The sequence below is a fragment of the Lycium ferocissimum genome, chromosome 11 (genome assembly GCF_029784015.1).
Source record: "Lycium ferocissimum isolate CSIRO_LF1 chromosome 11, AGI_CSIRO_Lferr_CH_V1, whole genome shotgun sequence".
Lineage (NCBI taxonomy): Eukaryota > Viridiplantae > Streptophyta > Magnoliopsida > Solanales > Solanaceae > Lycium > Lycium ferocissimum.
Window position 1 is genome coordinate 39,475,013 of NC_081352.1, and position 12,262 is coordinate 39,487,274.

At 37.4% G+C, this 12,262-nt stretch overlaps 2 protein-coding genes across 5 annotated transcripts; one reads left to right on the top strand and one right to left on the bottom strand.

Annotated features, from left to right (window-relative positions):
• Positions 1-457: 457 nt before the first annotated feature.
• On the top strand, positions 458-4,893 carry LOC132038003 (ribose-phosphate pyrophosphokinase 4). Its single transcript, XM_059428725.1, has 7 exons — positions 458-736; positions 2,665-2,980; positions 3,078-3,173; positions 3,281-3,349; positions 3,433-3,561; positions 4,397-4,496; positions 4,587-4,893. Exons 1-7 carry the CDS (start codon positions 609-611, stop codon positions 4,715-4,717), a joined length of 969 nt encoding a protein of 322 aa, XP_059284708.1. The 5' UTR covers positions 458-608; the 3' UTR covers positions 4,718-4,893.
• Positions 4,894-5,169: 276 nt separating this feature from the next.
• On the bottom strand, positions 5,170-11,951 carry LOC132038002 (protein MEI2-like 2). Of its 4 annotated transcripts, XM_059428722.1 has the most exons (14): positions 11,631-11,951; positions 10,588-11,355; positions 9,625-9,678; positions 9,386-9,517; positions 8,867-9,303; positions 8,514-8,672; positions 8,303-8,419; positions 8,046-8,197; positions 7,711-7,802; positions 6,733-7,630; positions 6,556-6,640; positions 6,400-6,468; positions 5,989-6,168; positions 5,170-5,856 (listed from the first exon to the last, which is right to left on the bottom strand). In XM_059428722.1, the coding sequence occupies exons 3-14, from the start codon at positions 9,665-9,667 to the stop codon at positions 5,725-5,727; spliced, it is 2,496 nt and encodes an 831-aa protein (XP_059284705.1). In that variant the 5' UTR covers positions 9,668-9,678; positions 10,588-11,355; positions 11,631-11,951; the 3' UTR covers positions 5,170-5,724. The 4 variants fall into 4 exon arrangements, with proteins under 4 accessions (XP_059284705.1, XP_059284706.1, XP_059284704.1 ...); XM_059428723.1 differs by having other exon boundaries at positions 11,081-11,951; XM_059428721.1 differs by having other exon boundaries at positions 10,588-11,951.
• Between the last annotated feature and the right edge of the window lie 311 nt (positions 11,952-12,262).

A 12,262-nucleotide genomic window follows, 5' to 3' on the forward strand; every position in this document is an offset into this window, starting at 1 on the left:
TAAATAACCGAGCATTCAACCAAGTGCATAATCCGTCTTCTTGGAGTATGTGTGCCAGCAATTAATGTTATATCAATTCTAGAAAATACAGACATAAAATATCTAATTTTACGGGGTGACCACGAGTTCACATGCCCCCAAATTTACATGTAAATTCGCCCCTGCGCTCCCATCCTCTACCCCCAACCCCAGTCATATTTGCTCTCGTAGTGTTTGCCTAATTTATGTATAAATATTTCTAGTTAATATATTTTGTTTATTTGTCAAATGCAAAGAATAAGATAATTTTATTTATTTACTTATCAAACATTAAAAAAATAAAATTAAAATCACTTATTTTTTATAACCAAAAAAAAAAAAAAATTTGCAAAGAAAACATTTGCTTCGTACCAAACACGGCCATAATGGAAGATTAGGTAGCATAAAAAAACACAAACTTGTTAATTATCTAAAACAAAACGGCACCCAAATCCACGGCAAGGAGACATGCTATAAATAGACAGCAATCAGTAGACAGAGCCGCGCCCCCTCTTTGTTTACTGTTGGCTGCAAACAAAGTGAGAAATATCTTTTGGTCTGAAAGTAAAAGTTGTCGGTGTGTTGACTCGATGGAGAACGGTAGTGCAGTGGTGATGAAGAAGCAAGTGCTTCTGTATTACTGTGTTGAAATGGAGCAACTTGCTCGCAAGATTGCTTCTGATTCTGACTGCATTCATCTCCATTCCATTAACTGGAGGTATCCTCCCCCATTCTTTTCACTGCTTTATGGCTTCTTTTTCATGTCTCTGTTGAATTTTGTGTTGTTTTTAAAAGCTTAGGGACAAGACACATTTAGCATGTGACAGTAGGTCTATTTAGGGATGGCAATAGGGCATGTTAGGGCGGGGCAAGCCTTGACCTGCTAAGATTTCGACCCGCCCGCCCGCCCGTTTAATTTTTTTTCACGAAATTCCCCGCCCCGCCCCGCTTCATTTATATTATCTTTCATTTTTCCTCTTTATTTTTCACTTCGAAGCATGAGATATTTTCTTAAAAACAATTAGATGAATGATTAGTTCCTAAAATGGGATTTTTTCTTTTGATCGTTCAAATTTCAAAATAGAACTAGAATTTACATATTTTACTATGTTTAGCATGAGAATACACAAAACCATCTTTAGTATAATTAAATAAGCTTGAAGGAATGTCTGAGTTAAAAAAAAAAATGATTTGTCTTAATTACTAAAGACAAACTTGTGATGTAAGTATAACTGGCAACTAGTAGTATTTCACCTTTTTGTAGATGCCTTTTAGTGATTTCTTCTAAATGAATATTGTTAATCGTAAGATCAGCTTAATTAGGCGATCACTTTTGCGATAAATAGGAAAGGTTTTGTACAAGCTTAAACAAATAGAATAGTTCTATTACTGGGTTTACTTCATAAGTTTAGTTTTATAATAAAAAAATATTGACTTTAATTTATGCTAGAAGTCACATTTTAACAAATAAGAATTTAATAACACAAATGAGAAATCTTACAAACTTCCAAGCAATCATGCTTATACTTTTAGTAGTAAAGAACGACGCTTCAAAATGTGGATTCAAACTAAGGAATAAAATAGTCATTTTTTACCCAACCCACTTATAACCCATTTCTTGCCCCCGCCCTATTAAAAATTTTCGCTCGCCCGCCCTATTAAAAATTTTCAAAAAATTAAATTTCGCCCGCCGCCCGCCCGCCCCCGCCCAAATATATGTTTCCCTGCCCTGCCCTATTATGACTTTGCCCTGCCCTACCCTAATTGCCATCCCTAGGTCTATTCATTTTCCAAGTGAAAATATTTCTACTGATAAATGACTGTCTATGATACATACACATTGGATTTATGTATATCCGGTAAGAATTCAACGAATTATTTTATTAAAATTCTTCAATATACATAAAGTTCAAATCTTTATTACATACAATTCTCTTCAAAAGATTATTTGATTAGAGGAAATGGAACCAAGATTCCCCCTTTTTTCGCTTTGTTGATTGGGGTACAGTTTTTTCTTGATGCTGCCGTAGTAAATGGGTAAGTGAAGGAATAGGCTTGACTAAAGAATACTACTAATATTTAACAGTTTTGAACAACGCTGGGAAAGTCAAAGTCAGGTTCCAATTACATTTTTTAGTCAAACATTGACTAGTAAAGTTTCACTGAGAAATGACTTAGCAAGATTTCAGGGAAACAATTTTGCTGAGATCTTTATTGATAATATACATCAACTATGTCTCAACCCCAAATTAGTTGGTTGAGGCCATATGAATCTCCTCTATATCTGTTCGGCTTTATTTATGTCTCGTTCATTCCAGCGAATTCGTCATGGTTAGCCTATTTTAACACTAGCCGTCAATCTACCTTGACACTCCTTTCAGGCTTGAAGGCTACTTATAGTTGCAAACATAGGTGGAGTTCTCATGTATCTTTAAGGGGAAAAAGTAGTGTTTATTGTTTACAAAGATAGTTCAATTCATGCCTACTTCGTTACTGAGATCAAATAAAGATATCTTAAATTGGCAATGCATATGCGTTAGCACTTATATGCCTAGCTTACTGGTGGACCTATAAACGGTGCTGATACTTATAAACTAGTTCGCATTGACTCTTTGGGACAAAGCTAAATATTTGTGCATGTTCCAGGAGTTTCGATGATGGTTTTCCAAATCTCTTCATAAACAACGCACAGAATATCCGTGGGCAGCATGTTGCTTTTCTGGCATCTTTCAGCTCACCAGCAGTCATCTTTGAACAACTTTCTGTGATATTTGCTCTTCCAAGGCTATTTGTCGCGTCTTTTACACTTGTATTGCCGTTCTTTCCAACGGGATCCTTTGAACGGATGGAAGAGGAAGGAGATGTGGCTACTGCATTCACCATGGCTAGGATAATATCAAACATTCCAATCTCAAGAGGTGGTCCAACCAGTGTAGTCATCTATGACATCCATGCATTGCAGGTTAATTTCAGTTTTTTCACAAAAGACCAACTTGACCTTTTCATGTGTTCTAAGCTCAAATGCTTCTCGAGATGTTTATGTGTCTATGTTTCTGCAGGAGAGGTTTTATTTTGGAGACCACGTTCTGCCTCTGTTTGAGACTGGAATCCCGCTGTTGAAGCAACGGCTTCAGCAACTTCCAGAGTCTGAGAAGGTTAGCAGTTTTCCTGCTAAACATATATATCCTCGTTCTTTCAAGGACGGGACTTAATATATTAAAAATGGTCATTTGGTCATGTCCTAACAATTTTTATGTTCCAGATAGTAATAGCTTTTCCTGATGATGGAGCTTGGAAGCGGTTCTACAAGCAATTGGGTCATTACCCTGCTGTTAGTAAAATAATAGAGATTCCTTTCCTTTGGTTTCTCTCTGCTTCATATCATCTCGAACTTAGCAGATTTTCTTCTCCTAGGTAATTTGCAATAAAGTCCGGGAGGGTGATAAGAGAATTGTCAGGCTTAAAGAGGGTAATCCTGCCGGCTGTCATGTGGTCATTGTTGATGACTTGGTCCAATCTGGAGGTACCCTAATTGAATGCCAGGTAATCCTTTCTCTTGAATGTGATAAGTGGTCTAGTTATTGTGTCCGAATCCTCAAATTTACATCACCTAAAACTAACGATTATTTAATTTTTACTCTTCGTCCAGTGCCAGTCTTCTTTAGTTCTAGGGCTGTGAAGAGGTCTTATAGAACTCTGTTTCTTTTTTTCATTATTTTACATTTGCAGACAAATGTTTGAAGAGATGTATTATTGTGTTCATTGAGTAAATTCTCTGATTACTTCTTGCCCCTTGTTACCTGATTTTGTTTAGCAGTAGGGATGGTGCTTTTGTTTGTTCAATTTCTGTGTACATGTCTAATTTCGATTTGTTAAGCATCCCATGTTTACCAACTGCATTTTTGGGTTATTTTTTCTTCCCTGCATGTGAAGTTAAACCAACAATTTGTCTCTGCAAGATGTGTCAACTTCCCAATTTTAGCTGCACTGTCTAGAAAATAGACATATTGCCAATATTCTTCAACAGCTCTGGGACTGATTGGTTAAGGGTAGAGTATATGACAATCATCAATAATTGGACGAGGCAACCTTGAAGATCCCAACATGTCCCAACCAAAACAATAAAGAAACGGAGAAAAGGGAGAAAAAAAGTAGTGCGTGTGTCTGTATCCTTTTAGGTTTACCGGGATTCCCTTGTGATGTGATAACACCTTGATGACTGTCTTTGGAATCAGCTCTTCCAGTTAACTCATTCTGAGTTGTTAAAAGTATCTGACTTAACATCTTAAATAACTAAGTGCGTGCATTTTTTTCCTTGTTCTTTTTTGGTGGTTCCGGCACTGCTAATGGTTTATTTGTTCGACTCTTGATTCACCAGAAAGTTTTAGCAGCTCATGGTGCAGCAAAGGTTAGTGCATATGTGACCCACGGAGTTTTTCCAAAGCGGTCATGGGAGCGTTTTATGCACAAGAACGATGGTAACTACTTGTATTTCTATCCATCTGTCGTTTATTTACTCCTCGAATACCTGGTCTTCTGATTGCTAGCAATACCCTTTTCGTGTTCAGGTTCAGAGAAAGCATTCACATACTTTTGGATCACAGATTCATGTCCCCTCACGGTGAAAGCCATAGCTAATAAAGCTCCTTTCGAAGTCATAAGTTTGGCAGGATCAATAGCTGATGCACTTCAAACCTGAGAACACTATTTGCTACCTATGTCAGTTGTAGTAAGAAGGAAATATGATAATCTTTATTATTGTTGGAGTAATTGTGCAAGGATCGTAATTGGTTTAAGCTGGAACATTACCCTTGTAAGAGAAACTTCTAATATGATGAATCCCATTGCAATAACATTTTCAGTTCACTATGTCAACTGATTTTCTAGAGCACTACTTGCATTCACTAGTTACTTGGACATATAATATATCTAACATGCGTGGTCTAATCCAACTGGTACAGGATCAAACTCCAAAGTTTCGCCCATAATATTACAAGGCAGAATACTTTTCAACCAATCAGTTATATTTCCTTTACATAAACAATTGATTCTGGTATCGGTTGATCACTCGATCAGCATATAGCGTTGCTAACCAGAAAACGTGTAGCATGCACAGCATGAATCTGATGACTGATCAGAGAATACTAAGGGTTGATGAAATAAGTAGCATAAGTTCAACTGCACATGCAAGTTATAATTACAACAGTTGCCTTCATTACATCAGTAGAGAGTGTGAAATCCATAAAAAGTACAGGATTCTGTATTCCATGTCATACACTTAGAAACAGCCCCATTACACTCTAAACATGTATACTATGTGGTCAGACAAACTCACCACAAGTGTACATGACAACCAAAGAAGTAAAAAGGAGAGGTTCTGTACACTTCTAGCAGCAAAGCATTTTCAACAGCAGAGAGACTTCACATGTTGCCTGAATGCTTCAACTTGTCAACACTCAAGGTATAAACAAAATGCTCTCTGCCTCGTAACATTTTGCCCCGCATGCTGTGGAGTGTCATTCATTCAAAAAGCAGACACTGCCTAGCACACACGAGATTATATGCGACTGTGTCGTTCATTCAAAAAGCAGACACTGCCTAGCACACACAAGATTATATGCGATTTCCGGCTTAATAAGTGATTATGTACTACTATTCCTATTCACAGTTAGAACTCATTGCCACCATGTATCATATGGTCAAGAGTCAGGTGCTCTCTTGGTATATTATGTAGAGCTTCTCATCTAGATCGCCCTTTGGACTATCCAGAGAATCTCCAGAATAGGACCCATCAGGCAAACGGACGCAAATGTTCAAATTGTTGGATGGCAACGGTTCCTGAACAAAATCGAACAGGTCATCCTTTTGAATGAGCACACACTTAGTAGACAATAATTTTAATAAAGGATATGCAATTATGTTTTAGCTAGGCAGTCATTTATAAAGGTTCAATACAGTGACTTATGCTACCTGGTCAGCTGCTTCTTGGCCTTCTGACCGGAAAAGAATTGGCCGGCACCGCTTGTCTTCGTTCATTAAGCTTGAGTTCTGGAAATGAGCAACCAAGGCTGTCTTCCCTTGGATACGAGCATAAGCCAAGGAAGCAACCTTTTCACTGTTGAACTTTTCCCACTTCTTCCCATTGAATGCCTGCACAAGTATCCCACACCAAGTCATTCTCAACAAATAACTATGCCAAAGCTACTTTTTAATAAGTAAACCACATTCAATTTATGAAGATGGTTAAATCGTCCACCACACAAACTTTAGGCTGGTACAACATCTACTCATTTTTCTTTTTCCTTTTGGCTTTTCAATAAATACTACATACCGCAGAAATCTACAACCAGCAGGAGTGTGGTATTGTAAGAGAACGCTAACCTCATAAAAGGAGATGATATGTGAAGGAGACACCATGTTGATGAAGGCATAACCAACGTTACATTTGTTCTGCCAAAACCATAAAAATAAATTCTAGCCTTCAATATAATTTTTTTAGAAGGTGTGAAGACATAATAGAGAAATATACTGCACTACCTTGAAATCAATAGGCAAGTAGAGGAAATCATATGTATTCTTATGAGTCTCGTCAATTACTGTGAGTAGCATCTTCGAGGTGTACCTTAAATATATGGAAGAACACAGAATCATTAAGCATTGAATAATCATACAGAAACTCAGAGATCCCTAATTCAGAATTTATAAGGCTCTTACTTGTTTGGGATGTTTTTAATCATTAAAGTAGTCCTAGTATCTTCTCCACTCATGATCTTCTCCAAATCAAGCAGATATTGTTTTTTGTTGTCTATCTCATTTCCACTCTCAACTCTTCGACTTCGACCCCGTTCCATTGCCCCTTCATTGTTAGCCATTCCTATTCCTCCGTAAGAGCCATTTCCGAAAAATAAAGGCCCGTTCCTAGGCAGCGACATCATTCTAGAGCTAGGAGAAACACTCATGTTCATTGCCCCAAGGCTACCTATACTCATCACATGACTTCCATTGTTATGACTAGAACCTGAACTACCATATGCAACTTGGTTCATATATGACGTTTCAGGAGACTCAGAGAAAAAACCTAAACGCCTGTCCAGGGGAATTCCTGATGGAGCAGATCCCACATGATGTGATCCGAGGAACAAGCCCTGTCGATGGGAATATGGATAGCCTTGCCCTTGTCCATTTGATGCAAATGGATGTGCCAATGATGAATTTGACCAGACAGAAGAGTCAGTACGTTCGGACTGTACCGGGGTACTTCCCCAAAGAAATTGTGGTCCGGAAAGTGTCCCAATCCCAGATGACTTAGGCTCACCAAGCGACATAGATCCAAAGTTCAAATGTGGTTTATGCTCAGGAACTGAATAAGAATGTTGATAACCCACTCCTTGCACTGACTTGGGACTAGTAATTGCATGATTCAGAGGGCCAAGCCGTCCTGGATCTTTACCAATAGGCGCAATCTTAGGACTTGAGAAATGGCCTGGAAGAATAGAAGCCAGCCCTGGCATATGATTTCCATTTACAGGGCTGAGATTTCTTAGACCAGGTGACTGATTATAACCTAGCAATGAGCTCGGTTCAACAGGACTGCCAAAGTTTGACCAGCTGCCTGTTGGATACAACATCAATTTTTGCTGATCACATTAACTCTCCTTGATTAATATCAGTCATTTATGAAAATGAAAATACCTGGAGGAGAGCTGGCGATTGGAGAACCAACCGAGTGCCTAAATGTTCGAGCTTCTTCATGTTCATAGTCTTGACTAAGTTGCTGTATCAAGCTATACATTGGATGCAAAACCATCAACGTTTCTTCTTAAAGATGATCAAAATTGCATGGTAATCGAAACAAATGATTGAGCATAAATAGATTGAAAGCAATAATAATAAGTTATTATGTTATACTTGTTCTGGTCTGATATTTGTTTTTTGGCCCGTATGCATGTCCACAAGAAATAGTACAGAGTAAACTTAGCTCAAAAATTTCATCAAAAGTTTCCATTAAGAGAAGACTAAGGACATACCTTCGACGGGCTCCACCAGGCCGGCTGGGTTCAAGCTTGATCCGCTTACCAGCTATGTCGCTCCTATTTAAAGCCTTGAGGGCAGCCTCAGCTGCTCTAACATCGTAAAACTCAATGAACTTATGATGGCGCTTATGCGGTGTCTCCCTTATCTGCATTTCCCATGCAATATGAGCAACCAAGTTAGTCATAAGCAGATTCAACGTAGCATAAAAACACAAAAACAATCAAAGTTAAGAAATTGGCAAAGCTGCTACCTCCTTCACTTCCCCATAAGCCCCAAATATTTGGAGGAGATCCTCATTGGATACTGAAGGATCCAAGTTGAAAATGACCAGTGTTCCTTGGTTAACATCTTTCTCTGATGGATTTTCCTGGATGCAGAAATAAATGATAATAGTTAAAAGTTGGGCCTTAAATATAGTGGCATGCCCACCAGTTAAGTATGAACATTGTCTTTACTCAGACCTTAGGAATTGAGAAATGAATGTCTAGCTTTCTCCGTCTTAGAGGCTTATGTTGTAGTACACGCATTGCGGTTCGAGCAGCTCGAATATCATAGTAAGATATCATCACGAAGCCCCTATGCTTGCATGAAGTGTACAAAGTTCTGATATCACCATATTGCTTCAAGAGAAAAGCAATTATATAAAAGTCAGTATGACTTCTCTAGACAAAATGTATAATAGGTACAGTGTTCAAGCATATAATGTTGGCCAAAAGAGAATTTCTCTCGGAAACAAACAGAATCAGCAACAACTATCTTAACGGCGACAAGGGAGAAAACAGAACAGATAGTTATACACTTGTTAAAATATAACCTCAAAGAGAGATCGCAGCTCGGAGTCCTCTACATTGCTGTTAATATTCCGAACAAACAATGTCCTAGAAGGATGCTCTCCGTATGGGTGTTCTCCCGCAACAGTTCCAGTACTGTTTGGGAAGACATGATGTCCAACACTATTCCCAAGAATACCATCAGACATGCTTAATTTCGCAAAACCATTAAGTGAATTACCCAGAGACTCAGTTTCCAATTCTAATCCTCCACCACTGCCAAAAAAATCATCGTCCAAGTCCTCCAGCTGAGTTGGCAACCCACTAAGATCAAAATCATCCATTATGCCTGCTAATAGCTCATCTTCATCGCCAGGGAGCAAACACCCATCTGGAATTGGTTCCTCTTCCAGTGGATCTTTAATGCTGGGTGAGCTATCATCAATGGATTGACCGTAGTTCTCAGATTCAGTGAAGTTTACTGCAAATTGAAAAAATGAGTCAAGGGAATCTCTCTCTAATTGAATGAAGATAGTAAGCTTAAAGGAGAAAGTTAAACATACATTTTGCATGTGGCAGAACAGGCAGTGAGCTAGAAAACAAGCTTGCATCAGTTGATGCATGATGTGCAGCTGTTCCAAAAAGGGGTATTTTCCAAGCATTCATCTCTGTACCAGAAGTCTTTGCTGATGGAACTATTTAGATATGCAAAAAGATTGAAATGTATTAACTTGTTGAGAACACAAGAAGATAGTGCCAAAAACTGGTTTTAGTTTTTCATATGTTATAGGAATAACTTTACCTTCAGAATCATCTGAAATGAGTTTCTTTAGAGACTTCTCCATCTAGTCAGTTTCTGCAAATATGAAGAAAATGAGATTTTTTTTTTTTTTTTTTTTTGAGAATGGTAAAGAAAATGAGATTTCCTGAGAGGCTTATTTCACGAAGGGAAGTCATAAAGGAGAAACTGCTAATAATTTTAAGCTCAATGCAGCAAATATCACAATCCAGACAAATTACATTAAATAGAAATCTTTCCATCAAGAACAAAAGAGTCACCGACCAATAGTAATGAATAAGAGCAGCAAGAATTTTTTCTAGAATGGTAACATGTATAAGAAATCTAGCTCATGAAAGACTCCCTGGCCAGCCGGTGAACAAAGAAAGATTACTTCATCTCTCACCACAAGAGAGTAGATTATTCACAGAAATAGACCTCAAGGACCTAGCAAATAATAAACAAAGCCATTTTCATGTCCGAAAATTCATACAACTGTAAACCAACTTGATATATAAATAGGAATCAAATTTACAATCTATTCTTTTTTTCTTTTCTTTTTTTTCTTTTTTTTTATTTTTTTATTTTTGGAGAAGGTAAATCTACAATCTATTCTCCATATTCCAAATTTAAATGAGCTAAGTATTCTCAACCTCCCCAACATCATTAGGAGCATACAACCGGAGTTAGCAGAGGAGTTAAATCAAAGACAAAATTCCTCAACCCAAGAGTGTAATCCAATGTGCTATAACAAGCATTTGAATGTATACATAAGAAGCTATAGCCATGCTTGTGTGCAGGAAGATTTGCGAGCTACATACAGTTAACACATGGGAGGTGCACAATATCCGGTATCCCCTATAGCTCAGTACTCAATTGAGTAATAAGCACCAGATGAGCAAAATTTTCAACCAAAGCAAATTGACACACCCCTGTTTATTTAATGAACAAAAGCAAGCCTTTCAAGAAAAATACTGAGACACAAACCGTCATGGATGACAAATTCTTCACCTTCCATTATTATAGGTCTAAGGACCAAAAGATGACGTGTAACATCAAATCAACATGTAACCAAAATTAGAGTGCCCAGATGATAAATCATAAATACTTTATCCAAAAAAATGATGAATCATCAATCAATCTCGGAAAAGAAAATGAACCCTGGCTAATACTAAGTTTTCAGAGATAGCTCAATGTTTGAAGGAACCCACAACAGAATTGGAACATTTCAGACAAAAAGGAGAGATTTGTTCATGCAGTTCACTTTTTCTTAAGGTCAACCCTACCCACACCAGAATCAAATTTCATAGACAAACCAAGAAAACCTAAGGAAACAACAATTGACAGCACAATCATTACTTGCGCTGTGAAATAAAATATACCAAAACCCAAAAAGATCACAACTTTAGCATTAAGACCAAAGAAAATCACAAACCAACATGCCAGGCAGACAACATTCAGCAAGAACTTGAACACTTACTTTTTTAGAGAACTAAAAGAACAAACAATTGACATCACCATCATTACCTCCCCTGAAAAAAACTAATCAAAACCCAAAAAGATCACAAATTTAATACTAAGACAGGATAAAATCACAAACCCACAAGCCAAGCAGGTGATTTTCAGCAAGAACTAGAACACCCATTAAGATTTTCAGGAAAACTAAAGAAATAAAGAATTGACATCACCATCATTACTTTCCCTTGTAGGATAAACTAGCTAAATCCCAAAAAGATCACAACTTTAACACTAATACTGAAGGAAATCACAAACCCACAATAAAGCAGGTGATATTCAGCAAGAACTTGAACACCCATTAAGATTTCCAAGCAAACCAAAGAAATAAAGAATTGACCATCACCATCATTACTTCCCCTGTAAGATAAACTAGCCAAAACCCAAAAAGATCACAAGTTCAGCTTAAGACCCAAATAAAATCACAAACCCACATGCAAAGCAAGCTATATTCAGCAAATACTTGACCATGCATTAAAATTTTCAAGAAACTAACCCAACCCCAAAAAGATCACAACTTCATAATCAGAAACCCACATGCAAAACAAGCTATATCCATCAAATACTTGAACACCCAGTAAAATTTTCAAGAAACAAACTTCATAAATCCCAAAAAAGATCACAATTTCAACACTAAGACCAAAGAGAATCAGAAACCCACATGCAAAACAAGGAATATTCAGCAAATACTTGAACAGCCAGTAAAATTTTCAGGAAACTAAAGACAGAAAATTGGGGGAAAAAGACAAGGGTGGTAAGTCAGTACCTCATAGAAGAAGATGATGAAAAGGTGAATAAAGTTGGGAAGATCATAAACTGCCAAAAAGTACACGACAGAGAGAGAAAGAGAATGATGAAAAAAAGAGTATAATAAGTGGATGAGAGAAGAAAGAAAAGAAATATTATAAGTATAAAAAAGGAGTAGTCGTACAAGGAGAGGAATAGGTTTCGTCTACTCTTTCACTTCCTTCTCTCCCGCCGGGACACTAGTGTGAATCAAGAGACATAAACAAAAGGACACCAACACACTAAACCAAAAAGGTTCAAAACACAACACTCACACGCGGGGTGGAGAGAGAGAGAGGGGTAATTGATTGGAGGGACATAACTCATTAAAGTATCACTATCTATACTATTAATAATACTA

Coding starts and splice junctions, on each gene's coding strand:
- LOC132038003 (XM_059428725.1), top strand. CDS start 609: ATGGAGAACGGTAGTGCAGTGGTGATGAAGAAGCAAGTGCTTCTGTAT. Junction 3,174..3,280: donor AACTTCCAGAGTCTGAGAAG/GTTAGCAGTTTT, acceptor TTTATGTTCCAG/ATAGTAATAGCTTTTCCTGA. Junction 3,562..4,396: donor GTACCCTAATTGAATGCCAG/GTAATCCTTTCT, acceptor TTGATTCACCAG/AAAGTTTTAGCAGCTCATGG.
- LOC132038002 (XM_059428722.1), bottom strand. CDS start 9,667: ATGGAGAAGTCTCTAAAGAAACTCATTTCAGATGATTCTGAAG. Junction 9,304..9,385: donor TGTTCTGCCACATGCAAAAT/GTATGTTTAACT, acceptor TTCAATTTGCAG/TAAACTTCACTGAATCTGAG. Junction 8,198..8,302: donor CTTATGGGGAAGTGAAGGAG/GTAGCAGCTTTG, acceptor TGGGAAATGCAG/ATAAGGGAGACACCGCATAA.